This window comes from Bacillus rossius, chromosome 8 (assembly GCF_032445375.1).
Source record: "Bacillus rossius redtenbacheri isolate Brsri chromosome 8, Brsri_v3, whole genome shotgun sequence".
In the NCBI taxonomy this organism is placed as follows: Eukaryota; Metazoa; Arthropoda; class Insecta; order Phasmatodea; family Bacillidae; genus Bacillus; species Bacillus rossius.
Genome location: NC_086336.1, coordinates 66094050 through 66121745, shown reverse-complemented (window position 1 = coordinate 66121745; position 27696 = coordinate 66094050). Strand labels below are relative to the sequence as shown.

The 27696-nt window shown below is 50.0% G+C and overlaps 2 protein-coding genes across 6 annotated transcripts; one reads left to right on the top strand and one right to left on the bottom strand.

Moving 5' to 3' along the window:
- Positions 1-71: 71 nt before the first annotated feature.
- LOC134535134 (armadillo repeat-containing protein 7-like) lies at positions 72-8363 on the bottom strand. 4 transcript variants are annotated; one of them, XM_063374080.1, is made up of 5 exons: positions 8267-8363; positions 6491-6635; positions 5150-5317; positions 1978-2115; positions 72-1038 (listed from the first exon to the last, which is right to left on the bottom strand). In XM_063374080.1, exons 2-5 carry the CDS (start codon positions 6597-6599, stop codon positions 854-856), a joined length of 600 nt encoding a protein of 199 aa, XP_063230150.1. In that variant the 5' UTR covers positions 6600-6635; positions 8267-8363; the 3' UTR covers positions 72-853. The 4 variants fall into 4 exon arrangements, with proteins under 4 accessions (XP_063230150.1, XP_063230151.1, XP_063230152.1 ...); XM_063374081.1 differs by lacking the exon at positions 8267-8363 and adding an exon at positions 8215-8232; XM_063374082.1 differs by lacking the exon at positions 8267-8363 and adding an exon at positions 8106-8123.
- LOC134535133 (nonsense-mediated mRNA decay factor SMG9) lies at positions 8234-27012 on the top strand. 2 transcript variants are annotated; one of them, XM_063374077.1, is made up of 9 exons: positions 8234-8524; positions 8605-8750; positions 11270-11331; positions 11947-12157; positions 19130-19432; positions 20608-20755; positions 22079-22226; positions 23574-23694; positions 25078-25257. In XM_063374077.1, the coding sequence occupies exons 1-9, from the start codon at positions 8420-8422 to the stop codon at positions 25154-25156; spliced, it is 1323 nt and encodes a 440-aa protein (XP_063230147.1). In that variant the 5' UTR covers positions 8234-8419; the 3' UTR covers positions 25157-25257. The 2 variants fall into 2 exon arrangements, with proteins under 2 accessions (XP_063230147.1, XP_063230146.1); XM_063374076.1 differs by having other exon boundaries at positions 8305-8524; positions 23579-23694; positions 25078-27012.
- Positions 27013-27696: the final 684 nt, after the last annotated feature.

Here is a 27696-nt window from a genome sequence, read left to right as displayed (position 1 = left end):
ACACAGAACTGCCCCAAGTAGATACAAGGAATCAAGAGGTAGCTAACTAGTTTCAATTAATAACCAACAAATCAGGTGACAAATTTATTAACAACTTAACACAACCAATTACAAGTATTCTCAGAATAAAAACACAGTGAAATTTTGTTGTTACAGGAAAACCAATTATTTAAAATATAAGTTTACAATGAGTGAAACTTTCAACAAACAACTATAAATTTATAAAAATGTCTGGATTTTTTATCCAACATTAACATGAGACCTTATCAGTTGAGTGCCAAATGAAGTCAGTAATTTTACTTCAATTGAAATAGTTTGTGCTCAGGCAACTCAGCACGGCACGACTTCAAGCACACGACTACCGGCATTTTCGAATGATCTCTCTCCGATGGCCAGGGTATAAATAAATCAGACATTTTAAAATTCCACATCTTTTGATTCATGAAAAATACTGCAATGCATCTACATTTACGATGATGACAAATAAACATGTTGGATTTTACATGAATACAGTGGTTTGCAGAACTGTCGGCATCACTATAGTTCTACATGATGATGGTGGCGTCTCGTAGAAACAAAATTACGCTTCTAGATAAAATCACTGATAGTGTTCACCAAAACTTTCACTCAGCACAACCGTCTCTCAAAATGCCTCTGTTACGTCGTACTAAATAGTTATGTACGATACGTGAGATTAAACCCAATTTTTATCAGATTAAAGAGCCAGCCCTCATTACTTGTGACAATGAAGAATGTTCAACTGTATCGAACTGCATGTAGTATGGACTGAGCAACCAAACAAGCGCCACACACGGATCATGTTTGTTCAGAGGGTGAAGCACTGCGGTGTGGTTCACGGCTGGGCGCCGCGGGGCGGGGGCAGAGGGATGCTGGCCACCAGCGCCGCGCCGCGCACGGACTCCACCTGGTGCACCTGGCAGTAGTCCTCCAGGAACACCGTGGCCAGGTTGGAGAGCCGCGCGTTGCGGCTCCGAGACACACGCACCATGCAGTCCACCATCTGCGCGGACGTTATCTCTGCAACGAGCCACGCTCCCGTCACGCTCGCTCGCACGGACGCCGTGCTACAGCTGTTTTAGTAGCAGATTATAGCAACAAGTAAATGTTAATTGTCATTCCATACTTGTAATTTCAGAGCAGTGATCACTGAACAAATAAATAGTTCTCTCCTCTGCAGGCCTCAGTAGACCTTGTCTTCAAGAATAATGATGTGAAGGGGGGAAAAGAATTATTCTTAAATACTAAACAAAACACTGTAAATCTTAGGCCGGGTTTATAACCTACTCAAGAAGAGAAGATGAAAAATGTTCGACAAACAAATTTTAGAATACCGGTTTATAAACTACGCACGTAAGTATTTTTCAACTTCCAACTTTCTTGCATTTTAGCATGTGTTTTCAACGGTCGTATCTGAAGAAAAATTTAGCGAAAATTTTTTAGAGATTCAGATATTAAGTCCAAGTTTTATTTGTTAAATTTACACACAAGGTAAGAAAATATTAAATCAAATTTTTGACAATTTGTACTGTTTTTATAACAAGTATAATATGAATTATGAAACAAAGTCTAGGGTAAAACATTTGTTTTCTTTGTATTTACAATTTCATGTCAAGGATGGTTACATCTTGCGACTTGCATGATTTACAAATGATTGTGATCTTCTTGGGTTGGTTGCATGTTGCGTCATTGCGTTCTTGGCGTAGTTTATGAAACCCGGCGTTGTCTGTTTGAAAAAAATGATCATAATTTTTATGAAATTGAAAAATCAAAATGAAAAGGAATTTTATGGCCAAAATTGTGATTGCAGTGATATAAACAAGTGAGTGAAAGATGCTGGTGAAATGTACAATAACTGCTTGAATTAAAATCACATCTGTTTCCAGTTAACGGCATGCGGTGGTTCTAAAGGTGAACACAGAGCGGAAGAAAGTGACGGCTAGTCCCGGCGGGGCTCACCTGGCTTGAACTGGGGCGTGACCAGGTACATGAGGGCCGTGATGGCGTCCAGCACGGTCTCTTCGTCCGTGCGCGACAGGCAGCGCACCAGCAGCGACACGCCTCCCGCGCCCAGGATGTACTCCTTGTTCTCAGGGTCTGTGACACAGCCCGGTCCGTCCCCACGCTCTCCCCCCCGCTGCTCTTGGCCACGCGCGACACTTGTGCACGCAAGCCAAGTCACACTGAATGTAATCTGATGAACACCAAAGTGCAAGCTCCCACATAAGGAATCCTGGGTGTGCTACGTGCAACGAGGCGACCGACCAATCACAACCAGCTCTGGGCCTCGCTTTGCAGAAGCTCGGTTCATTTAATGTAACATGACAGAACCACTTCAACTCTCTGGTGATAATTGTCACGAAACACAGAAAGGAAACTTTTTTTCATGTAAGGTCTGCATCTCGGCAGTAACCTACAAACACGACAAAAACAAAGAGCTACTACGCGTGACTTCGCTGGGAACTGAACCCATTATCACCGAGATGGTCCGACGATAAAGCAAATTTGAACTTTCCAAACAATTTTTTGAGCTAATTTGTATCAGGTATTATTTTACCAGCAAACTCTGCTGATTTTATGCCATTAAGATTCGTCACAGATGAGTTCAAGCCACTGGGCATTATTACAGTAAGTAAAATCACATCTCTCGTAAATGGAAACTAGAGAGTTTTGAATGAACGTATCACTAGGTGGCACTAAAGCAGTGTTTTCCTGCGAGTGGCCGCAGCGTTAAGGGACCACACGTGGGAGGTGCAGGCTCGGGGGGAAGGGGCCGGGACTGACCGAGGCACGCGGGCTCGGGACCGGGACTGACCGAGGCACGCGGGCTCGGGACCGGGACTGACCGAGGCACGCGGGCTAGGGGCCGGGACTGACCGAGGCACGCGGGCTAGGGGCCGGGACTGACCGAGGCACGCGGGCTAGGGGCCGGGACTGACCGAGGCACGCGGGCTCGGGACCGGGACTGACCGAGGCACGCGGGCTCGGGACCGGGACTGACCGAGGCACGCGGGCTCGGGACCGGGACTGACCGAGGCACGCGGGCTAGGGGCCGGGACTGACCGAGGCACGCGGGCTAGGGGCCGGGACTGACCGAGGCATGCGGGCTCGGGGCCGGGACTGACCGAGGCACGCGGGCTAGGGGCCGGGACTGACCGAGGCACGCGGGCTCGGGACCGGGACTGACCGAGGCACGCGGGCTAGGGGCCGGGACTGACCGAGGCACGCGGGCTAGGGGCCGGGACTGACCGAGGCATGCGGGCTCGGGGCCGGGACTGACCGAGGCACGCGGGCTAGGGGCCGGGACTGACCGAGGCACGCGGGCTCGGGACCGGGACTGACCGAGGCACGCGGGCTCGGGACCGGGACTGACCGAGGCATGCGGGCTAGGGGCCGGGACTGACCGAGGCACGCGGGCTAGGGGCCGGGACTGACCGAGGCACGCGGGCTAGGGGCCGGGACTGACCGAGGCACGCGGGCTAGGGGCCGGGACTGACCGAGGCACGCGGGCTAGGGGCCGGGACTGACCGAGGCACGCGGGCTAGGGGCCGGGACTGACCGAGGCACGCGGGCTAGGGTCCGGGACTGACCGAGGCACGCGGGCTCGGGGCCGGGACTGACCGAGGCACGCGGGCTAGGGTCCGGGACTGACCGAGGCATGCGGGCTCGGGGCCGGGACTGACCGAGGCATGCGGGCTAGGGGCCGGGACTGACTGAGGCATGCGGGCTAGGGGCCGGGACTGACCGAGGCATGCGGGCTAGGGGCCGGACTGACTGAGGCATGCGGGCTAGGGGCCGGGACTGACCGAGGCATGCGGGCTAGGGGCCGGGACTGACCGAGGCACGCGGGCTAGGGTCCGGGACTGACCGAGGCATGCGGGCTAGGGGCCGGACTGACTGAGGCATGCGGGCTAGGGGCCGGGACTGACCGAGGCATGCGGGCTAGGGGCCGGACTGACTGAGGCATGCGGGCTAGGGGCCGGGACTGACCGAGGCACGCGGGCTAGGGTCCGGGACTGACTGAGGCATGCGGGCTAGGGGCCGGGACTGACCGAGGCACGCGGGCTAGGGTCCGGGACTGACTGAGGCATGCGGGCTAGGGGCCGGGACTGACCGAGGCACGCGGGCTAGGGTCCGGGACTGACCGAGGCATGCGGGCTAGGGGCCGGACTGACTGAGGCATGCGGGCTAGGGGCCGGGACTGACCGAGGCATGCGGGCTAGGGGCCGGACTGACTGAGGCATGCGGGCTAGGGGCCGGGACTGACCGAGGCACGCGGGCTAGGGTCCGGGACTGACTGAGGCATGCGGGCTAGGGGCCGGGACTGACCGAGGCACGCGGGCTAGGGGCCGGGACTGACTGAGGCATGCGGGCTAGGGGCCGGGACTGACCGAGGCACGCGGGCTAGGGTCCGGGACTGACCGAGGCATGCGGGCTAGGGGCCGGACTGACTGAGGCATGCGGGCTAGGGGCCGGGACTGACCGAGGCATGCGGGCTAGGGGCCGGGACTGACCGAGGCACGCGGGCTAGGGTCCGGGACTGACCGAGGCATGCGGGCTAGGGGCCGGACTGACTGAGGCATGCGGGCTAGGGGCCGGGACTGACCGAGGCATGCGGGCTAGGGGCCGGGACTGACCGAGGCACGCGGGCTAGGGGCCGGGACTGACCGAGGCACGCGGGCTAGGGGCCGGGACTGACCGAGGCACGCGGGCTAGGGTCCGGGACTGACCGAGGCACGCGGGCTCGGGGCCGGGACTGACCGAGGCACGCGGGCTAGGGTCCGGGACTGACCGAGGCATGCGGGCTCGGGGCCGGGACTGACCGAGGCATGCGGGCTAGGGGCCGGGACTGACTGAGGCATGCGGGCTAGGGGCCGGGACTGACCGAGGCATGCGGGCTAGGGGCCGGACTGACGGAGGCATGCGGGCTAGGGGCCGGGACTGACCGAGGCATGCGGGCTAGGGGCCGGGACTGACCGAGGCATGCGGGCTCGGGGCCGGGACTGACCGAGGCATGCGGGCTAGGGGCCGGGACTGACCGAGGCATGCGGGCTAGGGGCCGGGACTGACCGAGGCATGCGGGCTAGGGGCCGGGACTGACTGAGGCATGCAGGCTCGGGCCGGGACTGACCGAGGCAGAGGTTGCAGAGGCCGGCGACGGCGCAGCGTGCGATGCGCGGGTCGTCCTCGGACAGCTGGTCCAGGAACAGGTCGATGACCTTGAGCTGGCGCAGGAACTCGTAGTTGATGGGGTCGTACGCGAAGTTGGCTAGGTTGGCCAGCACCTGCTCCTTCGCCTCTGCAACAGGCGGTCCGCGCTCTCGGCTCTCGGCTGCGAGACCCCCGCCATCCACACTTTGCGCTGCCAGCAATCAGCAGCAGCTTCGGGGAGATGAGGTGACTGGTAACTCAAGGGAAAATTTTGAAGTGGGGGAAAAAAACATATTTTGTTTTGACGATTTAAATGTTTTAACAAACATTTTACTTAATATTAAAGTAGCTAATCAACCAACCTTTCACTTTAATTATAATTAGCCTAACTCCCCGGGAGTCGCACTTGAAATATTTACCCTAAACTAATTTTTGAAATTTATGTATATTTTTTTAACACACCTTTTACAGTACTTTATGTCATGTGCTGAGTCTCAATACTTTGGCAAAGTAATTGTTGAAACTAGTGTGACCTCATTAATCACACTGCTTCTGTGATGCTTCACGGTGGGTCTGAGTATGGCAGCAAAAAGGTTGATGTTCGCACTTTTCAAACACGTCCTTGGAGCAATAACCCTCACACATGGAAACAGTTTGCACTTTGTTTACAAGTTCCGGCCACTGGGCCTCTCCCTGCTCACAACGGCTGGCAATCATCCACGAGAAGAGCGCACCTGAGGGGAAAAGCACATAAAAATCAAAAAAAATTATATTTTTACTTCCTGAATTTTTTTTTACTTATTCTGGAATTTGTCAAAGCTATATAATATTATTATTTTATGGTCACACAAATTTATAGTATTTTAAATGTAACTTGCCTAACATAACAAAAACAATTATAGCAGCAAATTACAGCTAAACTACTTAAAATACTGCAATTATGTTTTAGTGAATGATAAAAAAAAATTCAAGAAGTAAAAAAAAAAAATTGAATTTTCTGATTTTATTTGCTTTCCGGATGCGCCCCTCTGCTAACGCGCACAGGCGTTGCAGTTGCGAACCCAAATTGATTCCTTGATCCTGATGGCACGATCCTGTAAATATGTGGTACGTGATTCTTGCTGTTTTAATTTCGTACATTAAAAGATCCTAAACATAATCAAAACTTGTGGTATAGCAATGTCTACATATTTTCTTTTCTAATTCCACTTAAGATCGTAATTCATTGTCGTATGACAAATGTTTGTTTTGCGCAGTATTTTTTTCAAACAGCGGGCATCACGGAGCACGCACTCGGACACGCGAGGGAACCGGGGCTCACCCGCGCTGTCGCTGTCCTGGAACTCTGCGACGAGCTGCTGCAGGAAGTCGAAGCGCGCCACGCCCTTCCTGCCCGTGCGCTTGGCCAGCTGCTCCGGCCGACTGAACATGCGCTCGCCTGCCGCTGCCCAACACTCGTCCCAGCGCTGGAAACACATTTCATTTATTCTAGTTGACATTAACTGATTGATACACTTGCAACTGGGTTTCCGCCCGGTGGCAAGGAGTACCCCCCCAACCCCCCCCCCCCGCAAAAAAAACCCACCAATTCTGAAGCCTCCTCCTCAAGTCTTTTCCTCTTCTCACATCCAGTATCTTTCCCTCAACCCTATTCCACTCCCTCCCCGTCCTCACCAGGAATACTTGCCTTCCTCTTCCCGTTCTTCTCCACTCTCTCTGAATCTTCCAGCCATGATCCCTCCTCCCTCTATACACACCTTTGTTCAACCTGTCTCCCAGCCCCCCCTCGCCATTTGTCATCAAACAAAACAACTTCCCCAATCTCTCTAATTTCCTTCTTCTGTGTAGTGTGTCCCATCCCAGCTCCTTCATTAACACTGATGGCCTATACATCTCAACCTTCGCCCCTTCTAACCTACTCAACATACCCATCACCCATCCAGCCGCTTTACATTGCACCCTTTCCAGTTCCTAATTTTTATCCCTAGGTATGGGTCCCAAATTGTAGCCGCATATCCAAGCATTGGCTTCAACAACATTGAGTACGCCTTCTCCTTTACTCTCGGTCCTGTCCCCTTCAGTGTCCTAGCAATCAGCCCCAGCCCTCTCCTCCCCTTCTTTACCACCCACTGCACTGGCTTTCCCCAACCTAGGTCACTCTTCAGGGTTACTCCTAGGTACTTGTATTCCTCTACCTCCTACATCTCTTGCCCCTTCCAACTATATATTTGATTAAAAACCGTTCTTCCCCTTGTGAATCTGACACCTTCGTTTTGTTGATGTTTAACCCCATTCCATTTGCCGTCGACTAAACTTCCAGCTTCTTCAAGTCTTCCGGTAGGTGTGTTGCTTCCCCCACAGTTTCATAGATCACGCAATCATCAGCGAACAGTCTCAGTTTGGTATCCAATTCCTCCCCAACATCGCTCATCATGATAAGGAACAGCAGGGGCCCCATAACGCTCCCCTGCAGTACCCCTGATGTCACGTCCCCCTCTTCTGACCATTCCATTCCCACTTTTACCCACTGTTTCCTATCCCTCAGGAAGTCCCCTGTCCAATTCACCATCCTGCTGTCTTCTATCAGATTATCAACCTTCTCCATCACCTTCTTGTGTGGCACCCGTCAAACCCTTTCTCAAAATCACTTAAGATTTCATCCACCTGTTTGCCCTCGTCCACTGCCTCCCCCAAGTCCTTCGGCAGGCAGCCGTCTGTGTCTCACAGGAGAAACCCTTCCTCTCATCCATCCCTTCCAGATCTCCAATCTTTCCTACCATGTGCCTATTAGTTTCTCCATCCCCTTCCCTGCATTCGACGTTAGGCTGACAGACATATGATAATCTCCACCTCCCTTGAAAAGAGGCACCACCAATGCCTCCTTCCATTGCATTGGCAGATGTCCCTCCTCCAGTAACTGTAAGTATAGTACAGACCTCCTTCCCCTCCAATTAGAGTTGGTTGGTTCCTATCCCATCGGGACCTGCCCCTTCCCAACCCGTCCCCCTTGTACCTCCTCTATCTCTCTCGCCCTGTGCTCCATACCTAACATCTCATGTCCACTATCGTAACATCCTATTCATTCACAGCAACTTACATCTTCCCTTCGTTTCTTCGAACCTACTAAATTTATATTTGTAAACAAATAACTAATTCTGTTGTTTATTTCCGTTTAGTTTGAAACCCTGAATGTTTTGTGTACTGGCAATTGTTGACCCTTGAAATGTTTGTCTCGCTGTGGTAGGTATCTATGGAAGATGAAGTAAACAAAGCACGGCAAGGAATAATACGGGAGATAGAAATGTCTGACCTGGACAGAGGCCGGGGAGAGACGAGGCCAAGGAAGTTCTACCAGGTGGGTGCCGGCAGCGATGCGGGCGTGCGAGGGTAGAAGGGTAGGACACCGCGGTGACTGCAGATGTCTCCGTGCTGCAGGACAGGCGCGAGGCGGGGGCGGGCCGGCGGCCCCCCGTCATCATAGCCAGGGCGGACAGGGACAGGGACAAGCCCCCGGAGCGCGCGGTGCAGCCCACCATCATCCTGCGGCCGCGAGAGGACGCCCCGCGCCCCGCCGTGCTGAGGTCACTACCACCGCCACCCCAACACGTGCTGCTCTTTGCAACTTGTGGAACTGGAATTATTTCATTTTAAAGTGTTATGTGCGCTCACTGTGAGAAAGGTTAATGTTTAATACACAACACAGCTATGCTCGAGATGGTGGGGGAGGGTGGGGGGTGAGTACTCTAACAGCCCACGGAGCTGACGAAGGAAGGGAGGGAGCTCCTAACGCACAGAAGGCGGTGGAGGGCTGAGTGGGGGGGAGCGACAGAGGAGATGAGGAGCGGAGAGCGCTGGCGGGGAGAAGGTTGAGGAGTGCAGCTCAGTTCAGGAGAAGAGAGGGGGCATGCTGCCCACTGGGCTTGCATTTCTGTGTCACGCTTGACTCGTGAACCAGTATTATAAAACATGGTTGTCTAACTTCTTGCAGTTTGCATTTTTGTGTGCCTCATGTAGTTTATAAACCCAATCACAATTGCTTTACCACCCATAACAATTATTAATTTTTCAAAATTAATTGCAGTGAGATAAAAAACACCGGAATTAATAAAATTTTTTTTCGGTAAATATGTAGAGTAGCGGTATATGTGAAAAAAAATGCTAAAAATCCGAAAATACTTTTATTCTATGCTCTTTCACTTCCTCTTTTCAAATCAACCGGCGGAGATAAGAAATTCCAAATACTTTAGGAGTTATCGAATTTTTTAATTTAGCAATACAACACCTGTACAACCATTTGAACGACGCCATTTTTGTTATTTTGCCGTGTGTTCGTGAATGCGTAATTAATAAAATGGTCGATTAGGTCAGGTCAGTTACATTATGAATACTTTCAAACTAAGCGTACATTAAAAATAATATGATTTAATTTCAATGGTTCTTTAGTTTTAAAGTATTTATAATGTAACTGACCTGACCTAACAAACCCGGACAAATGATGAACATTTAACAACTCACGTAAATTTTTTTTGTTACTTATTACTTGCGCAACAATATCCAAATAAAAAATAAGACTTTAAAATTAGAAACGTTAAAAGCCCACCTAAGTTGGAGGCGGGTACATTTCCTTTGCCATTAGAAGGAAATGATGTAGTCGTTCACCTACGTCGCGATACCTCCGACGGAACATTAATAAATAAATAAATAATCACATTTTGGTTCATTTGAATACTGGCCAATCACGGAACTGTCACGTGACAAAATTGTCCAATAAGAAACATAATAGATACTCGTAAACAAGAAACAATGGTAATCGCAGCATGAATACGCAGGTATTGTGATGAAAATTAAAAAATTCAATATCTCCTAAAGTATTTGGAATTTCTTATCTCCGCCGGTTGATTTGAAAAGAGGTAGTGAAAGAGCATAGAATAAAAGTATTTTCGGATTTTTAGCATTTTTTTTCGCATATACCGCGACTCTACATATTTACCAAATTTTCTTAAGTTGGTCAATCCAATTTTTTTTTGTACCCTTCTAAAAGTTATCCATATTTCATTAAAAAATTAATTCAAGAAAAAATTAAATAAGGTTTTGTAGGATAATGGTTTGATACTTGGATCAAGCTAAAATGTAAGTCTAATATTAAAAAAAAGTTTTAAAGTACTAAAATATATACATGTAATTTTGACATTTCACATTTACTTACTTCTGCAAGATGAAAAACTAAGCAAAAAAAAATAATAAATTAACACTTGAATGTTTAGAGCATTGGAGTTAATTGGCGAGTGACTTGTGGCAGTTCCTTCCTCCAAGGAGGTGTATGTCCGATTGAAGAGTGAGGGATGGGCCGACACCTGTCAGTAGAGACGGGAGGAGGGAGCATCGAGAGGCTGGTCTCAAGTACCTCGTTTAGGGTAAAATTTCAATCCAGATTGAACCTGGAGTGGAGTGAACTCGGAGTGAATGTGTAACGAACATAGACTGACGAAATGCGTTTATGGTAAATATCACAATCCAGATTGAAATGTAAACAAGATCGAAGTTGGAGTCAACATGGACTGAAAATGTTGTCCTTTCCATTTAATTATTATCTGTTCTGTTGTTCTTTTGAACCCCGCACTGTCCATTTCTGCCTTCACCAACTCAAATATCTCACCTTTCCTATACTTTTTTCTGTCCAGCAATCTTAAAATATGTTTTTCAATCATTACGTCCAACAATAACTATACTTCCATCTCTGTACACACATTCCTCTGCTTTTTTTTTTTTTTTTTGCCATTTTCACAAATTATGCTTGAAATGCAACGAGACCAATAACAAACAATGCAATATGGCGGCAGCTTGCTCGTGCGTATTTTCTTTTCACTCCAGTCCGTGTTTAAAGTAAAATCTCAATCCGGATTCTTCAGTCCAGTCCACCTCAGCAAGTGGAGTGGATTATCTCACTTCACTCCAACTTCAGTCCACAACAAAGTGTTTTAAGTAAAATTTCAATCTAGATTCCTCACTCCACTCCAGGTTCAATCCGGATTGAAATTTTACCCTAAACGAGGTAAAGGAGAGGTTTTGCTTAGTGGCGTGTGTGCGTCTCTTGTTGCAGGAAGGATGCGGAGCCCCAGACGCCCATGTACCAGCTGGTGTCCAAGCTCTCGCTGGGGGAAAGTACGTGCGTGACAAGTCATGTCACACTACTGTAGCTTGGAACTGTGGTGTGCTGCCTGTCAGTACACTGGCACTCGGGGTTGTGGAGTCACCACTTGGGATTCTGTAATGTGGCCCTGTCGAGTCGCGAGGAGGTTCGACTGCGACCTGCCAGTTTGCTCACAGTTTATTGTTACTGTCAATTTTCATTTCAGGATGGCATTTTTGTTCTTTAGTGGATTACATTTCACATTTCAAAGTCATGTTTCCTTAACGACTTTTGAAAGAAGAAGACTATTGCTCGGCTGTATTTTTTTTTCAATAGAATGGCTAATTACGCCTAGATTTAAATATCATTGCACTGTGTACAAATTTTTCTTGAATATTACTGCTAATCTGTGACAACGTTTGATAATCAGGCAAAATCGCCATGTTCCTGAAAGTACTAAAGGATTTAAGACATTTCACTTTTATGCAGACTTTTGCAAGGCTGAAAATCCTGTGATAATAAATTATATAGTGTATATTTTTGCACTTGCCAACAAATAAAATAAAACAGTGTAACGCACGGAGGATGAAACAAGGGGACAGTGCGGGGCCAAGAAGCAACGGCTCAGCGCCGCAGCTGTGTTGCAGCTGCCAACCCGCTGGCGGCGCCCCCGCAGATGCGTGGCTGCGTCAAGCTGCTGGACGAGTCGCTGCAGTTCTGCGACAGCTGCCTGGAGTACCTGGTCGATCAGAACGACTTCATCGTGGTGGGCGTCGTGGGCACGCAGGGAGTGGGCAAGTCCTCGCTCATGTCGTGGCTGGCCGGGGACTCCCCGGAGGCCCTCCACGCAGAGGACAGGTACCCCTTGCCCCTCCATCCTGGCTCATTATGTTTGGCAGTAGAAAACTAAACTTGCAAGTAGACACAGCGGATAGTTTCATTCGTGATGTAAGCGCTTCATGGTAGCTTGCTTACGTTACAATTCGAGACAGTGGGACCTCGTTATAGTAGTATAAGTGCCTGTATCAATGTTTGCTTTGATGGTAGAAGCTTAAGTTACAGTAAGGCATAATGGAAACTGGCATTAGTGATATAAGTGTGCCAGTAGGGCTTTCAGCTTGTAAGATGCTACTGAGAGCTCTTGGCATTGTATCAAAGTGAACATTCAGTTGCTGAAAGTCTTGTGGGAGCGCAGAAATAAAGGAATATTGGGGTTTGCCGTTTATGGGCAGATGGTAAATGCCTCCACTCTTCTATAACTAGTTCTGGCAAGGTACTAGTATTCCATAAACCACCTCCCTTCAAACCATCCCGCGACCTTAACTGTGCCGACTGAGTTCATCCAGCTTGTGACTTGTAAATGCACACATTTTACTGGTTTGAGAAACAGTATGAATGAACCATTTTCTATGTCTTATTGTTCACACATCCAGCCTTGTCACTCAAAAATGCCCACATCAGGAATTTTGTTTTTAATTTTTAACAATCATACCTTTTCATTATTTGTGAAAAAGTAATCATCTCAAATTCAGCTAGATTTCTTCCTTATACAATGCTGTATGCTTATCTTCAATGTCAACTATCTCCTATGTTAATAAAAATAGATTGTTTTTCCCAGGGGTGCAACAACAGGGGGGGGGGGGGGGCAAGGGTATTTTGCCCCCCCTCTGAAACCTTGAAGTGGGGGCAAACGGGGGTAAAGAAAGTGCTGTGTAATCAATTTTTAGATAATAAAACTGCTTAAATAGCACCATTTTCCCCCTTGAAATAAAAATTTTCCCGGGGGAATCGATGATTCTTTATAAAAAGGTATATTACCTCCCCCCCCCCTCCCTTTGGAAATTTAGTTGTTACGCCCCTGGTTTTTCCACGTGTAGAGTCTGTAGCGTGAAATGGTTAAGGTCTGGGGTGGTGAAATTTGATTCATATATTCTCCAGGGGGTCTATTTGCACCTCAATATTTTTTTTTTCAAATTTGTTTGACTTTTTTTAAATTTTAATTTTCTTTAGCTATTTTCAACTACATTTTCTTCATAATCTCCTGGCAGTGACTATTGTATAGTTGAACCATTAATCTCTTTTGTTTCTTGATCCAGCTTTCTGTAATCATGTATGACATTATATTGACACTTCATTGGTTAAATAAACGTGAATTTGAAGGCTGATATAAAACTATTGAAACCAATATTTTCATCTTATGTTTTATATTTCTTCCAATTGATCTTATTTTTAACAATTTTTTTTTTTCATTTTGTTAAGATAATTGAATTTCAAAATTCAATTTATTTTAATTAGAGTTGAGGCGAGACAGCGGGCCACCACGAGCAGGGACATGAGTCCTGTGCAGTGAGTGTGTTCTGCCTGTGGACTGCCGTAACTAAGCATGGGTTCATCAGTTATTGTTTAGTGTTAAGCTCCTTAATAATGCCACTAGCAGGAACTTATTACACGTAATATCCTTGCAGTCTCTAGTGAGACGTTGGAGGCAGGATGTAGCCGGGAGCTTCGTGGACGCAGTGAGGCAGGAGTGACGGTAGCTGGTGCTTGCAGGGACGGAGGGGTGTTCCCGCGACAGGGCCCGGAGCAGCACGAGAGCGGGCAGCACTGCACGGTGGGCGTGGACGCAGTGAGGCAGGAGTGACGGTAGCTGGTGCTTGCAGGGACGGAGGGGTGTTCCCGCGACAGGGCCCGGAGCAGCACGAGAGCGGGCAGCACTGCACGGTGGGCGTGGACGCAGTGAGGCAGGAGTGACGGTAGCTGGTGCTTGCAGGGACGGAGGGGTGTTCCCGCGACAGGGCCCGGAGCAGCACGAGAGCGGGCAGCACTGCACGGTGGGCGTGGACGCAGTGAGGCAGGAGTGACGGTAGCTGGTGCTTGCAGGGACGGAGGGGTGTTCCCGCGACAGGGCCCGGAGCAGCACGAGAGCGGGCAGCACTGCACGGTGGGCGTGGACGCAGTGAGGCAGGAGTGACGGTAGCTGGTGCTTGCAGGGACGGAGGGGTGTTCCCGCGACAGGGCCCGGAGCAGCACGAGAGCGGGCAGCACTGCACGGTGGGCGTGGACGCAGTGAGGCAGGAGTGACGGTAGCTGGTGCTTGCAGGGACGGAGGGGTGTTCCCGCGACAGGGCCCGGAGCAGCACGAGAGCGGGCAGCACTGCACGGTGGGCGTGGACGCAGTGAGGCAGGAGTGACGGTAGCTGGTGCTTGCAGGGACGGAGGGGTGTTCCCGCGACAGGGCCCGGAGCAGCACGAGAGCGGGCAGCACTGCACGGTGGGCGTGGACGCAGTGAGGCAGGAGTGAGGGTGGCTGGTGCTTGCAGGGACGGAGGGGTGTTCCCGCGACAGGGCCCGGAGCAGCACGAGAGCGGGCAGCACTGCACGGTGGGCGTGGACGCAGTGAGGCAGGAGTGACGGTAGCTGGTGCTTGCAGGGACGGAGGGGTGTTCCCGCGACAGGGCCCGGAGCAGCACGAGAGCGGGCAGCACTGCACGGTGGGCGTGGACGCAGTGAGGCAGGAGTGACGGTAGCTGGTGCTTGCAGGGACGGAGGGGTGTTCCCGCGACAGGGCCCGGAGCAGCACGAGAGCGGGCAGCACTGCACGGTGGGCGTGGACGCAGTGAGGCAGGAGTGAGGGTAGCTGGTGCTTGCAGGGACGGAGGGGTGTTCCCGCGACAGGGCCCGGAGCAGCACGAGAGCGGGCAGCACTGCACGGTGGGCGTGGACGCAGTGAGGCAGGAGTGAGGGTGGCTGGTGCTTGCAGGGACGGAGGGGTGTTCCCGCGACAGGGCCCGGAGCAGCACGAGAGCGGGCAGCACTGCACGGTGGGCGTGGACGCAGTGAGGCAGGAGTGAGGGTAGCTGGTGCTTGCAGGGACGGAGGGGTGTTCCCGCGACAGGGCCCGGAGCAGCACGAGAGCGGGCAGCACTGCACGGTGGGCGTGGACGCAGTGAGGCAGGAGTGACGGTAGCTGGTGCTTGCAGGGACGGAGGGGTGTTCCCGCGACAGGGCCCGGAGCAGCACGAGAGCGGGCAGCACTGCACGGTGGGCGTGGATGCAGTGAGGCAGGAGTGAGGGTAGCTGGTGCTTGCAGGGACGGAGGGGTGTTCCTGCGACAGGGCCCGGAGCAGCACGGGAGCGGGCAGCACTGCACGGTGGGCGTGGACGCAGTGAGGCAGGAGTGAGGGTAGCTGGTGCTTGCAGGGACGGAGGGGTGTTCCCGCGACAGGGCCCGGAGCAGCACGAGAGCGGGCAGCACTGCACGGTGGGCGTGGACGCAGTGAGGCAGGAGTGAGGGTAGCTGGTGCTTGCAGGGACGGAGGGGTGTTCCCGCGACAGGGCCCGGAGCAGCACGGGAGCGGGCAGCACTGCACGGTGGGCGTGGACGCAGTGAGGCAGGAGTGAGGGTAGCTGGTGCTTGCAGGGACGGAGGGGTGTTCCCGCGACAGGGCCCGGAGCAGCACGAGAGCGGGCAGCACTGCACGGTGGGCGTGGACGCAGTGAGGCAGGAGTGACGGTAGCTGGTGCTTGCAGGGACGGAGGGGTGTTCCCGCGACAGGGCCCGGAGCAGCACGAGAGCGGGCAGCACTGCACGGTGGGCGTGGACGCAGTGAGGCAGGAGTGAGGGTGGCTGGTGCTTGCAGGGACGGAGGGGTGTTCCCGCGACAGGGCCCGGAGCAGCACGAGAGCGGGCAGCACTGCACGGTGGGCGTGGACGCAGTGAGGCAGGAGTGAGGGTGGCTGGTGCTTGCAGGGACGGAGGGGTGTTCCCGCGACAGGGCCCGGAGCAGCACGAGAGCGGGCAGCACTGCACGGTGGGCGTGGACGCAGTGAGGCAGGAGTGAGGGTGGCTGGTGCTTGCAGGGACGGAGGGGTGTTCCCGCGACAGGGCCCGGAGCAGCACGAGAGCGGGCAGCACTGCACGGTGGGCGTGGACGCAGTGAGGCAGGAGTGAGGGTGGCTGGTGCTTGCAGGGACGGAGGGGTGTTCCCGCGACAGGGCCCGGAGCAGCACGAGAGCGGGCAGCACTGCACGGTGGGCGTGGACGCAGTGAGGCAGGAGTGAGGGTGGCTGGTGCTTGCAGGGACGGAGGGGTGTTCCCGCGACAGGGCCCGGAGCAGCACGAGAGCGGGCAGCACTGCACGGTGGGCGTGGACGCAGTGAGGCAGGAGTGACGGTAGCTGGTGCTTGCAGGGACGGAGGGGTGTTCCCGCGACAGGGCCCGGAGCAGCACGAGAGCGGGCAGCACTGCACGGTGGGCGTGGACGCAGTGAGGCAGGAGTGACGGTAGCTGGTGCTTGCAGGGACGGAGGGGTGTTCCCGCGACAGGGCCCGGAGCAGCACGAGAGCGGGCAGCACTGCACGGTGGGCGTGGACGCAGTGAGGCAGGAGTGACGGTAGCTGGTGCTTGCAGGGACGGAGGGGTGTTCCCGCGACAGGGCCCGGAGCAGCACGAGAGCGGGCAGCACTGCACGGTGGGCGTGGACGCAGTGAGGCAGGAGTGACGGTAGCTGGTGCTTGCAGGGACGGAGGGGTGTTCCCGCGACAGGGCCCAGAGCAGCACGAGAGCGGGCAGCACTGCACGGTGGGCGTGGACGCAGTGAGGCAGGAGTGACGGTAGCTGGTGCTTGCAGGGACGGAGGGGTGTTCCCGCGACAGGGCCCGGAGCAGCACGAGAGCGGGCAGCACTGCACGGTGGGCGTGGACGCAGTGAGGCAGGAGTGACGGTAGCTGGTGCTTGCAGGGACGGAGGGGTGTTCCCGCGACAGGGCCCGGAGCAGCACGAGAGCGGGCAGCACTGCACGGTGGGCGTGGACGCAGTGAGGCAGGAGTGAGGGTGGCTGGTGCTTGCAGGGACGGAGGGGTGTTCCCGCGACAGGGCCCGGAGCAGCACGAGAGCGGGCAGCACTGCACGGTGGGCGTGGACGCAGTGAGGCAGGAGTGAGGGTGGCTGGTGCTTGCAGGGACGGAGGGGTGTTCCCGCGACAGGGCCCGGAGCAGCACGAGAGCGGGCAGCACTGCACGGTGGGCGTGGACGCAGTGAGGCAGGAGTGAGGGTGGCTGGTGCTTGCAGGGACGGAGGGGTGTTCCCGCGACAGGGCCCGGAGCAGCACGAGAGCGGGCAGCACTGCACGGTGGGCGTGGACGCAGTGAGGCAGGAGTGACGGTAGCTGGTGCTTGCAGGGACGGAGGGGTGTTCCCGCGACAGGGCCCGGAGCAGCACGAGAGCGGGCAGCACTGCACGGTGGGCGTGGACGCAGTGAGGCAGGAGTGACGGTAGCTGGTGCTTGCAGGGACGGAGGGGTGTTCCCGCGACAGGGCCCGGAGCAGCACGAGAGCGGGCAGCACTGCACGGTGGGCGTGGACGCAGTGAGGCAGGAGTGAGGGTGGCTGGTGCTTGCAGGGACGGAGGGGTGTTCCCGCGACAGGGCCCGGAGCAGCACGAGAGCGGGCAGCACTGCACGGTGGGCGTGGACGCAGTGAGGCAGGAGTGAGGGTGGCTGGTGCTTGCAGGGACGGAGGGGTGTTCCCGCGACAGGGCCCGGAGCAGCACGAGAGCGGGCAGCACTGCACGGTGGGCGTGGACGCAGTGAGGCAGGAGTGAGGGTGGCTGGTGCTTGCAGGGACGGAGGGGTGTTCCCGCGACAGGGCCCGGAGCAGCACGAGAGCGGGCAGCACTGCACGGTGGGCGTGGACGCAGTGAGGCAGGAGTGAGGGTGGCTGGTGCTTGCAGGGACGGAGGGGTGTTCCCGCGACAGGGCCCGGAGCAGCACGAGAGCGGGCAGCACTGCACGGTGGGCGTGGACGCAGTGAGGCAGGAGTGAGGGTGGCTGGTGCTTGCAGGGACGGAGGGGTGTTCCCGCGACAGGGCCCGGAGCAGCACGAGAGCGGGCAGCACTGCACGGTGGGCGTGGACGCAGTGAGGCAGGAGTGAGGGTGGCTGGTGCTTGCAGGGACGGAGGGGTGTTCCCGCGACAGGGCCCGGAGCAGCACGAGAGCGGGCAGCACTGCACGGTGGGCGTGGACGCAGTGAGGCAGGAGTGAGGGTGGCTGGTGCTTGCAGGGACGGAGGGGTGTTCCCGCGACAGGGCCCGGAGCAGCACGAGAGCGGGCAGCACTGCACGGTGGGCGTGGACGCAGTGAGGCAGGAGTGACGGTAGCTGGTGCTTGCAGGGACTAAGGGGTGTTCCCGCGACAGGGCCCGGAGCAGCACGAGAGCGGGCAGCACTGCACGGTGGGCGTGGACGCAGTGAGGCAGGAGTGACGGTAGCTGGTGCTTGCAGGGACGGAGGGGTGTTCCCGCGACAGGGCCCGGAGCAGCACGAGAGCGGGCAGCACTGCACGGTGGGCGTGGACGCAGTGAGGCAGGAGTGACGATAGCTGGTGCTTGCAGGGACGGAGGGGTGTTCCCGCGACAGGGCCCGGAGCAGCACGAGAGCGGGCAGCACTGCACGGTGGGCGTGGACGCAGTGAGGCAGGAGTGAGGGTAGCTGGTGCTTGCAGGGACGGAGGGGTGTTCCCGCGACAGGGCCCGGAGCAGCACGAGAGCGGGCAGCACTGCACGGTGGGCGTGGACGCAGTGAGGCAGGAGTGACGGTAGCTGGTGCTTGCAGGGACGGAGGGGTGTTCCTGCGACAGGGCCCGGAGCAGCACGAGAGCGGGCAGCACTGCACGGTGGGTGTGGACGCAGTGAGGCAGGAGTGAGGGTGGCTGGTGCTTGCAGGGACGGAGGGGTGTTCCCGCGACAGGGCCCGGAGCAGCACGAGAGCGGGCAGCACTGCACGGTGGGCGTGGATGCAGTGAGGCAGGAGTGACGGTAGCTGGTGCTTGCAGGGACGGAGGGGTGTTCCCGCGACAGGGCCCGGAGCAGCACGAGAGCGGGCAGCACTGCACGGTGGGCGTGGACGTGTGCGTGACGCCTGACCGCATGGTGCTCCTGGACATGCAGCCCGTGCTGTCACCGGCGGTGGCGGAGCGGCTCGCGCATGCGGAGGCCAAGAAGTTCTCCGCGCTGGAGTTCACGTCGGCCGAGAGCAGCACGGAGCTGCAGTCCATGCAGCTGGCAGCCTTCCTGCTGTCTGTGTGCCACGTGGTGGTGCTGGTGCAGGACTGGTTCCTGGACCCCAACGTGCTCAGGTCTGCCTCTCGCACGTCCCTGTCTCTATCCCGCTTCTCCTGGTTCTCACAACATTAGCTGGCACAGAGAGTCATGAATATGTCAGTACCAGAGCCGGTACTACTGAAAGCATATTAGCTAAACCTCCCTCCCTCCTTTATGTGAAACTGCAATAGTCTCGCAGTAAAATTACGCAATATATCATTGGCCCCATGTAACAAGTGAATGGTTCGTAAATTTTTGAAAATTTCAGGTGACCCGACAAAGAGAATTTTCTCCTTCCCTCCCTTCGCCACTGGTGCTAGCCACTCGCCCGCCCACACAGAAGGATAATGCCGGTATTGAGTGGCATCCTAGAGGCTGGGTGACTTGTTTGTGGTTTAGTTATTGTAAACTGGAGCACTGATGAGTCATGTCAAACAAATACGCAGGCTTTCACAGCCATTGTCTGTAGTAGCTTGGCTTCTGGGCTGGCTACAACCCAGAAGCCAAGCTACTTCAAACACACCACATATTAGGGCATACTGTACCTTTGGTGTGACTTGAAATTTTTTGGAGGTTAACTTAAAACTGAGAACCGAGTACCAACTTTTAAAAACTGGAACCAAACAGAGAACTGGAAAAATAGTAGAATCGACATATCACCAGTCCCTGTGTCTTTTGTGCATGCGAAAGATGATGTGAATTTCAAATTATTGTATTCTAGCTGGCTTTGGTAATTTATGTAGCATTCTTTAGATGGAATTGCATATTTGATTTAACGTGTTATGTACAGAGTTGTGCAAAGCTGAGTCAGAATTTATCGAATCACGTTACCGCTGCTCCCGGCCTCAGGTAGCAATGGTGTTTGCAGTGGCATCACTGACTTCTAACAAACTCGCTTTTAAAATATTCTGCAATAAAAATTAATAGATAATTGTATATGTCCAAAAATATACATTTAGGTATGGCAACCCTTGATTATTCTGCTACTTATGGTTAATAAGTTAGCAGGAAGCCTCTGGGCATATATTTAGTTTCCGCTGAGACATTCTAGGTTTTAATTCCGAAAGAATCAAACTGGGACTTTTCAATGCTGTGATTCCAGGCAAAAGTTGCATTGGCTGTAATAGAAAGGTGTCCTTAGGTACATGTATCACTGCCCCATCATGAGTTCTACGGAAACGGCCGTGTTAAGCCCTTGTGGTGTCTGCAGGTTCCTGCAGTGTGCGGAGATGCTGAAGCCGGCCACCCCCACCACGTCGCAGGACGAGGAGATCATCGAGTACTTCCCCCACGTGCTGTTCCTGCACAACCGGGCCCAGCCCTCGGACTTCAGTCCGCGCCAGGTGCAGCTCATGCAGGTACCACGGCCGGCTGTCGTGACTCAGCAACACGCAACGCAGAACCACACAACTCAGAAACACGCAATGCAGAACCACACAACTTAGAACTATCTCAATTAAAAAACACACAACTTAGAACTGTCATAACTTAGAAACACACAATGCAGAACCACACAGCTGCTAGTTTTAAACATTATTACATAAATATAATTGCACTATTTGTGCAGTTGCGCCTAAAAAATGAAGTGTCTAGTCTATTTTGACTTATAAATGCTTTAAAATATTTGTTTTCAATTTTAAATTTAAATTTGTTGTACCTATGTAGTCTTCATAAATCATGAGTATTAATTTTATTTTTAAATTTGATCAGACTAAGAGCTACAGTCGAACAGACGCGTCGCTGTGGATGCGGCGTAACATGGTTTTGGCAGCTCCGCCAACAGACCTGCTGTTTGGTGTGGTTCCTAACCTGTGCTGTGTGGCCACCATTCATATGACCTCGTGTTTCTGTGGATCTTCTGCTCACGGCTGCGTAGAATAAACTTTCAGCATATAGATTGATTTTCATTATTAAATAAAATTTATCTAGATCATTTTGCTAAATTAAATAACTAATTTTACACACATACGTATTTATAAATAATATAGTGAATACTGACTATTTATTTAATAATTTTTTGTTACAATAAACTTCAAAATGGTTCAGTATATTAAATTTTAAAAAAAGTATTAGGTACGTACATAAATATACACACCTTTTTTTTATAAATGGTATTTTAGTTTGTTTTTGCTTAGCTGCTTACCATATTAGGTTTATAACTTTCAACACATTTTGAAGTTTGATATTTGAAAAATTAAGCAATCAGAATAGTGTAATTAATTATTTACAGTAACTCTAAAATATATTTAATAGAGCGAATGAAATTAAATCATCAAGATTTATAAATGCCTAGCATACATGATCATCAAACTAATGAACCTTTACAAGAGAATTACGCCTTATTGTCAGTGGACAGTATCCAAGTGGAAAAATATAATGACCGACGACGGGCGGACGGACCATCGAGAGCCCGAGCCCCGTTAATTACCGTCTGGTTTCTGATTAAGAAAAGTGAGTTCCATTTGTAAATGTTTGACGTTGGGGATTTATTTAAAATTAAATCAAATTTTGTATGCACCTGCATTAATTAGGTAAGGAAAAAGAGTTTACTAATACAACATTTATGATTAAGTTCAAAATTTCAATGTGTGTAAAAGTAACTGCAGCGAGGCAACGGGAACGAGGCAGGCTTGGGACGTGTGGGAGGTGCGAGGTGTGTGTGTGTGTGTGTGTGTCGGCAGAACGTGTACAACCGCGCGTTCCTGCGGTCCCGGGTGCAGATCCAGAGTGGCATAGGCATCGCCAGCGGCAGCGTGATGGACTGCCTGAACCCCGGCTCGTGCGGCGAGCCCCTGAACCTGTTCCTGCTGCCGGAGGTCACCGGCCAGGGTGAGGCCACGCGTCTGCTGCCGTCTGCCGACCCTCGTTCTGTCTCGTGTCGCCTCGCTTCGGCAGAGGGAGACTGCCCACTCTGCTCTTTCAAAGCCAAAAGCTATTCTTTCCTGGGAATTAAAGAAAACTGTGTGTTACATATTGTAAGGGTACTTATAGTTACGTATTGCTTATTAATTTGAGATAATTATTTTAATTACTTCTTTTATAAAATTTATATATTCCTTTAATCACATGATTGAGGTTATATGTCCATGTTTTGAATGACTTTCATATACCAACCAGTGTGTTTGATGTAAATAGTTACTATTCACATAAGTTAGAACTTTCACTTATTATAAAATTCTGTAATGTCTTGGCCTTTGCGACTTTCCTGTTTCTAGTGTTTGTCTTTATATTGAATATAAGAATGAGATATGTTTAAATATTGGCAGAAAGTGTGTAGTTAAAAGGATATTTCTACAATATATTTGATGAAAAAATTGTTTTCTTCAAAATTATAAAGAATGTTGTATGAACTTGAGTTGGAATTGTGAATCTTCGTCATCATTCGATGTATTTAAACATCCAAGAAGACTATAAGACAGTAAATCATAAACGAATATATCAAGAGAAGAATTAATTATATTTTTAGAATGTTGTGTGTGTGGGAGGGAGGGGGCAGTGTCCCTCCCCCTGCATAACCCCTGTTCCTCAAGTCCCTACTTGTAAACATCCTGTTATGGGTCACGTATTTACCAAACATTGCATCTTTCTGTGCCCATAGACAGTATGGCACTCCCCATGCCTCTCATATTTTAATTTCATTATAATAATTAATTTATCTTGTTATTTATTGGACAATTTTTTTTCATTGGACTTTATTCAATTAGTTTTCTTGGATATAAATTTTAACTAATGCAGTTGTAATATAGATATTGTTTCTTTTCGCTTAAGTTATTTTTTTACTATTTAAATATATTACTGGGATTTTAGAAAAATATCCTGTTTAGTATACGGTAGTTTAACTTTCCCAACTGACGACTTTACTGCAGCAGGATGCGTCTGCCGCACGGAGCGCTTGTGCTGTGACGTCGTTCCCAGTTCACGAGCGAGAGTGTGCGGGAGACGAGCAGTTGTGTGCTCCACACTCAAAAGGTCACGATGTACACAGTCACACAAGAGTAGCCTGAGTTTAATGTAGAATGTTGCGTCTGTACTCTCGTTAACTTCTTTCTGCGGTAAGCTCCGTGTCCTGTATCGCAGAGCGTGTGCAGGGTTCTCGTCTGGCGCCACGTTGCGGTGCGACGGGGGCTAGTTGGCAGCCCTGCACCGGTGGTCGTGCAGTGCCGTGCGTTGTTGCAGAGGAGGCGGGCCACTTCCGAGGCCAGCCCGGCTGCGCGGAGCTGGTGCGCCGGCTGCGCAGACAGATCCTGGGCGTGGGCAAGCAGCCGCTCACGCACACCGTGCTCTCGGAGAAGAACTGGTGCGCTCCCCCTCCTGCTAGCGTGTGACCTTTCATGCACAACTTCACAACGTACATGTACTTATTGTGGAGGACAGTTTCGAATGAGCATTTCGGAAGTACATTTTCTTGTTGTATTTCTCCAAGGGCTCATGTGATATTTAATTTTCACTTCCAAGGAAACTTAAGACGTCATCTTTGTTTCGAGGGTTTTCTGCCATCAACTCTTTTCTATATAATTTAATATTAAAACCGTTCGCTGTTTCACTTTAGCTCATAGCATTGTAATTAGTAGTGACCGGCTGCTACGATAATTTCTCCTGTGAAAAAAGTAATTGGTGTTTAGAAAAATTAACAATCAGTTAAATTTAGAAAAAAAATACTAAAATTTATTATAATTAACTATGGTATACAAAATGATAATCAGAGTGTAAATAAGCCTGCGACAGTCAGTGTCCTCTGCTCCGTACTGCAGTCTGAGTGCGAGACTGCAGACAGTCATAGACAGAGACTAGAGGTAATTGTTTTATTTTCAGGCCAGTTTCATTTTTAAAACAAGCTATTACAGTTTTATTGTTTTTATTTTTATGAAATCTGTTTATTAAAAAAGATAACATTACTAAAGAAAAATAAGATAATTAAATGTTCCTTGATATTAATTTCTTCAAAACATGTCAATTTGACTGATACTTTATACATGATGCACTTTTTCAATATAATGATTTTCAAATATTATGTATGTTTGAAAATTTTCGTACGGTCGTAATGTAAAAATGAGTACGTAACTAACTAATAACAGTTGCAAGATTAAAAAAAGTAAACATTTTTCAATTTTTTTTATTCTATTGTGGTTTGTGGTACAAACATCATGCTAAACAAATTACAATCATTGAATATAATTTTAAAAGATTATAACAGTTATTTGCCACTGTCACTGGAGGATACCTAGTTGATGACAACTATAGTTAGTTTTTTTATTTTTTCAAATACTACTTATGAATTTTAAAATTCAAATATATTTTTCTAAATAACATCCAAGTGTTAAAATTGGATGTTGGAAAAATTTATTTATATTGACTATTTTTAATTACCAAGATTGATGGGTGAAATACTTCAGGAAATATTTATTTTGCGATGTACCGTTGCGAATGTGTCAATTTAGCTCCATCAGTCAATTGTAACCTTACAATTGTGTGAAATACAGTTTACAAATTGAATTCAGTTCACGAGAGAAGTTGTAAAAGAAAATTAGTATTTAAAGCATTCGCTTGTATAAATTATTAGATTTGAAATGAAATAGGAAGTTATAATAATGCCAGTGTTTGAGGTGATCCACCATTAATGATTGGTGGCACTTGATGAAACAGATGGAGTGTAGTGCTACAGAAGCGCGGTGTGCTGCAGGTTCCACTACGCCTACAAGGTGTGGGAGAGCGTAAGGAAGAGCTCCTTCTTCTTGGAGTACAGCCGGCTGTTGCCGTGACGACCCTGGTGTGGCTCCGGCGTGGCTCCAGAGAAGTCACCAGCAGTGTGGATTATATACCCTCGTCAAGTGTGAATAAATACTGTATATCTCACCATCTTGATGGAATAATTTTCAATGGCGTTGCTTGTGTATTGCATGCACACATTATTAATTAATGTTTTTAATTATGATAATTTTTTTTATTTCTCACAAGCACATAAGTACAAAACTACTTTTAAAAGCAGAACACAGATAATCCCTAAGCTAATGAGGAATGTTTCCAGTGTGCAGCGGTGCACGCTGTGCCGTGCTGTGCCGTGCTAGACGATTATTGAGAGCTTGTCGCCCGCCACCTATAGCGTTACTTCGCTAGAAACCTGCAACCATTTGAATATCCACATCACCAACAGGAACGGAAGTCTGTGATCTAGGCCACGTTGGTAGCAGTGTGCCACTGGGAAGGGAGGGGGTGACAGCCATCCAGTGAGCCAGATGCTGACGTGGAGTGCCGTCTGCTATGAACATCTGGTTGCTTTTACACCTGTCCCTTCTATTCTCTGGGCCCAAATAATGAACATTCAACACAGTGAAATTTTTTTTTTGTTTTTTTACGTTTCTTTCTATTTGACAACATTTTCCTTAGTGACATGAAAGTTTTAACAAGTGGACCTACTGTACTGTGATTTCAAAGTTTCCTTTTCAGTTGGACACTCTTGTATGATGGTTGTATGTTAGTTTTATCAAAATGAACATTTCTGAACTGTTTGGAAAATAACATTAACACAAAAAAAAACATTCTAATGCATATTTGGCTGGAGTTGAAGTGACGAGGAATCGACGTGTTTGCAAACTGAAAGAGGGGGCGGAGCAGCCGTGCGTTCTGCCTCGCCCCTCCACTAGTCAGCACGGCTCAGCCACCCGTGCTTCGAGCACGGCACGGAGGTGCCTGCCACAGGCAACCAAACAAGCACACGACTCTGTAACTTACGTTTTTTAAATCTTAAATCTATATCTATTACAATTCTTAACATTGAAATGACAATCCAGCAGGTACTTACTTCTTTGATAATAACATACAAGTATGTACAATTACCAACCTTTACCTGGAGGATAACTAATTTAAGCAGGTAGTAATGAACTTATGAGCGAGGAAAGAGGCACTGCAATCCAAGAACGTAGGAATACCATAGTCCATACCTGCCTTTCAAGCCATTCCCACCTGCGTGTACATGTGACCACTTTGCGTTATGTGCATGAATGTCTCCCATGTATGTGACAGCTGGATGACTGACATCCGACAGAGTTTCTCTGGACCGCGGAAACTTTGGATGTGCCAATTCTCTGATTATGCGCGATTTAACGATAACATTGTCTTTGTTTTCAGCTAGCCCAGAGGTATAATTTTTCAGGGTTGTGTTTTTCCAGCCTTTCTTCAGTTTAGATTCTTATTCTTTCACTTTACTCCATGATTTGCCCAATGATTTCATCTTTGAGATTAATTTTCTTCAGACGTTTCACAATAGTAGGAACACTTTCTAGCTCCTCAAGCTAAGCCTGTGCGGATACTAATGTTTCGATGCGAAGCGAACAACAAATCAAAGTTTAAAATATTCACGAAGTTGAATTGAATTGCGAAGATTGTTCTCTGCAAAGCTGAATTACACTTATTTTACAAAATACAGGATAAAAGTAAAAAATAAATTGTTAAACATTTGTAATGTTTGAACTGATTAACCAATTAGGGTATATTATACATAACATCATTCAGTAAGTATCACAAAATAATCAAGCATTCATAAAAGCAAACGGAGTGCCTCTTTTTTTTTTACGTAACCAACTTTATTTGAACAAAATTTATACAAGAAAAAAAAATAAAAAAATATATATTTCATCACCTTACACGTACCAAAGTTTAAAACTTCTCATGAGGCGTGATTTGCATCACAATTGAAGCTTCAAATAAAACAAATATACAATTTCCTGGCGAAGTCAAATAGAATATTAATAATAGCTTCAACCGATTCGATTAGCCGATACTTCGCACAGACCTACCTCAAGCTAATATTTCAACAGTCTGTGCCATAACTGGCACTTCAGGGACCAACACTGAACCGAAAGACGGCAAAAGGATGTGCCTTATCGCTTCAGAGCGACGTCCGGCAATGCACCACCACGTGCAACTGCAGTTTCCGAGGCAAAATCAGACTTAAGTATACGGCAGGGCTGTTATTCTGTAGTATCTTCAGTAGTGACATAGGTACTGACGCGTGCCCGCCCTCCCTATATTAAATATCACGTTACTTTACGTTATAATTAAACCCAAAACGAGTTTTAATAAGTTCAGAAGCAATTCAGGGAAAAAGGTATTTCGGCAATAGGCCTACTCACGTAATATGCGGCAACGAATCTGTGCGACATCGTAGGTTATAAACAAAGCGACGAACAATAGAATAATTCATTAAAGCAGCCAACCAACTTCGCCCTTTATTTTTTACGTCGCTATAACCACACATATTAATGCACTTCAGAATATAATAGTAAATATGAACGAGTTATGT

Excerpts from the sequence above, each read along its gene's own strand:
- LOC134535134 (XM_063374078.1), bottom strand. The coding sequence starts at position 8,057 with ATGGAAGGAGGCATTGGTGGTGCCTCTTTTCAAGGGAGGTGGAGATTA. Across the intron at positions 6,636-7,946 it reads GAGAAACTAATAGGCACATG|CGCTGGGACGAGTGTTGGGC; the intron begins GTAGGAAAGATT and ends ATGTGTTTCCAG. Across the intron at positions 5,318-6,490 it reads CCAGGACAGCGACAGCGCGG|AGGCGAAGGAGCAGGTGCTG; the intron begins GTGAGCCCCGGT and ends CGCCTGTTGCAG.
- LOC134535133 (XM_063374076.1), top strand. The coding sequence starts at position 8,420 with ATGGAAGATGAAGTAAACAAAGCACGGCAAGGAATAATACGGGAGATA. Across the intron at positions 12,158-19,129 it reads GCCCTCCACGCAGAGGACAG|GGACGGAGGGGTGTTCCCGC; the intron begins GTACCCCTTGCC and ends TGGTGCTTGCAG. Across the intron at positions 20,756-22,078 it reads GCCAGGTGCAGCTCATGCAG|AACGTGTACAACCGCGCGTT; the intron begins GTACCACGGCCG and ends GTGTGTCGGCAG.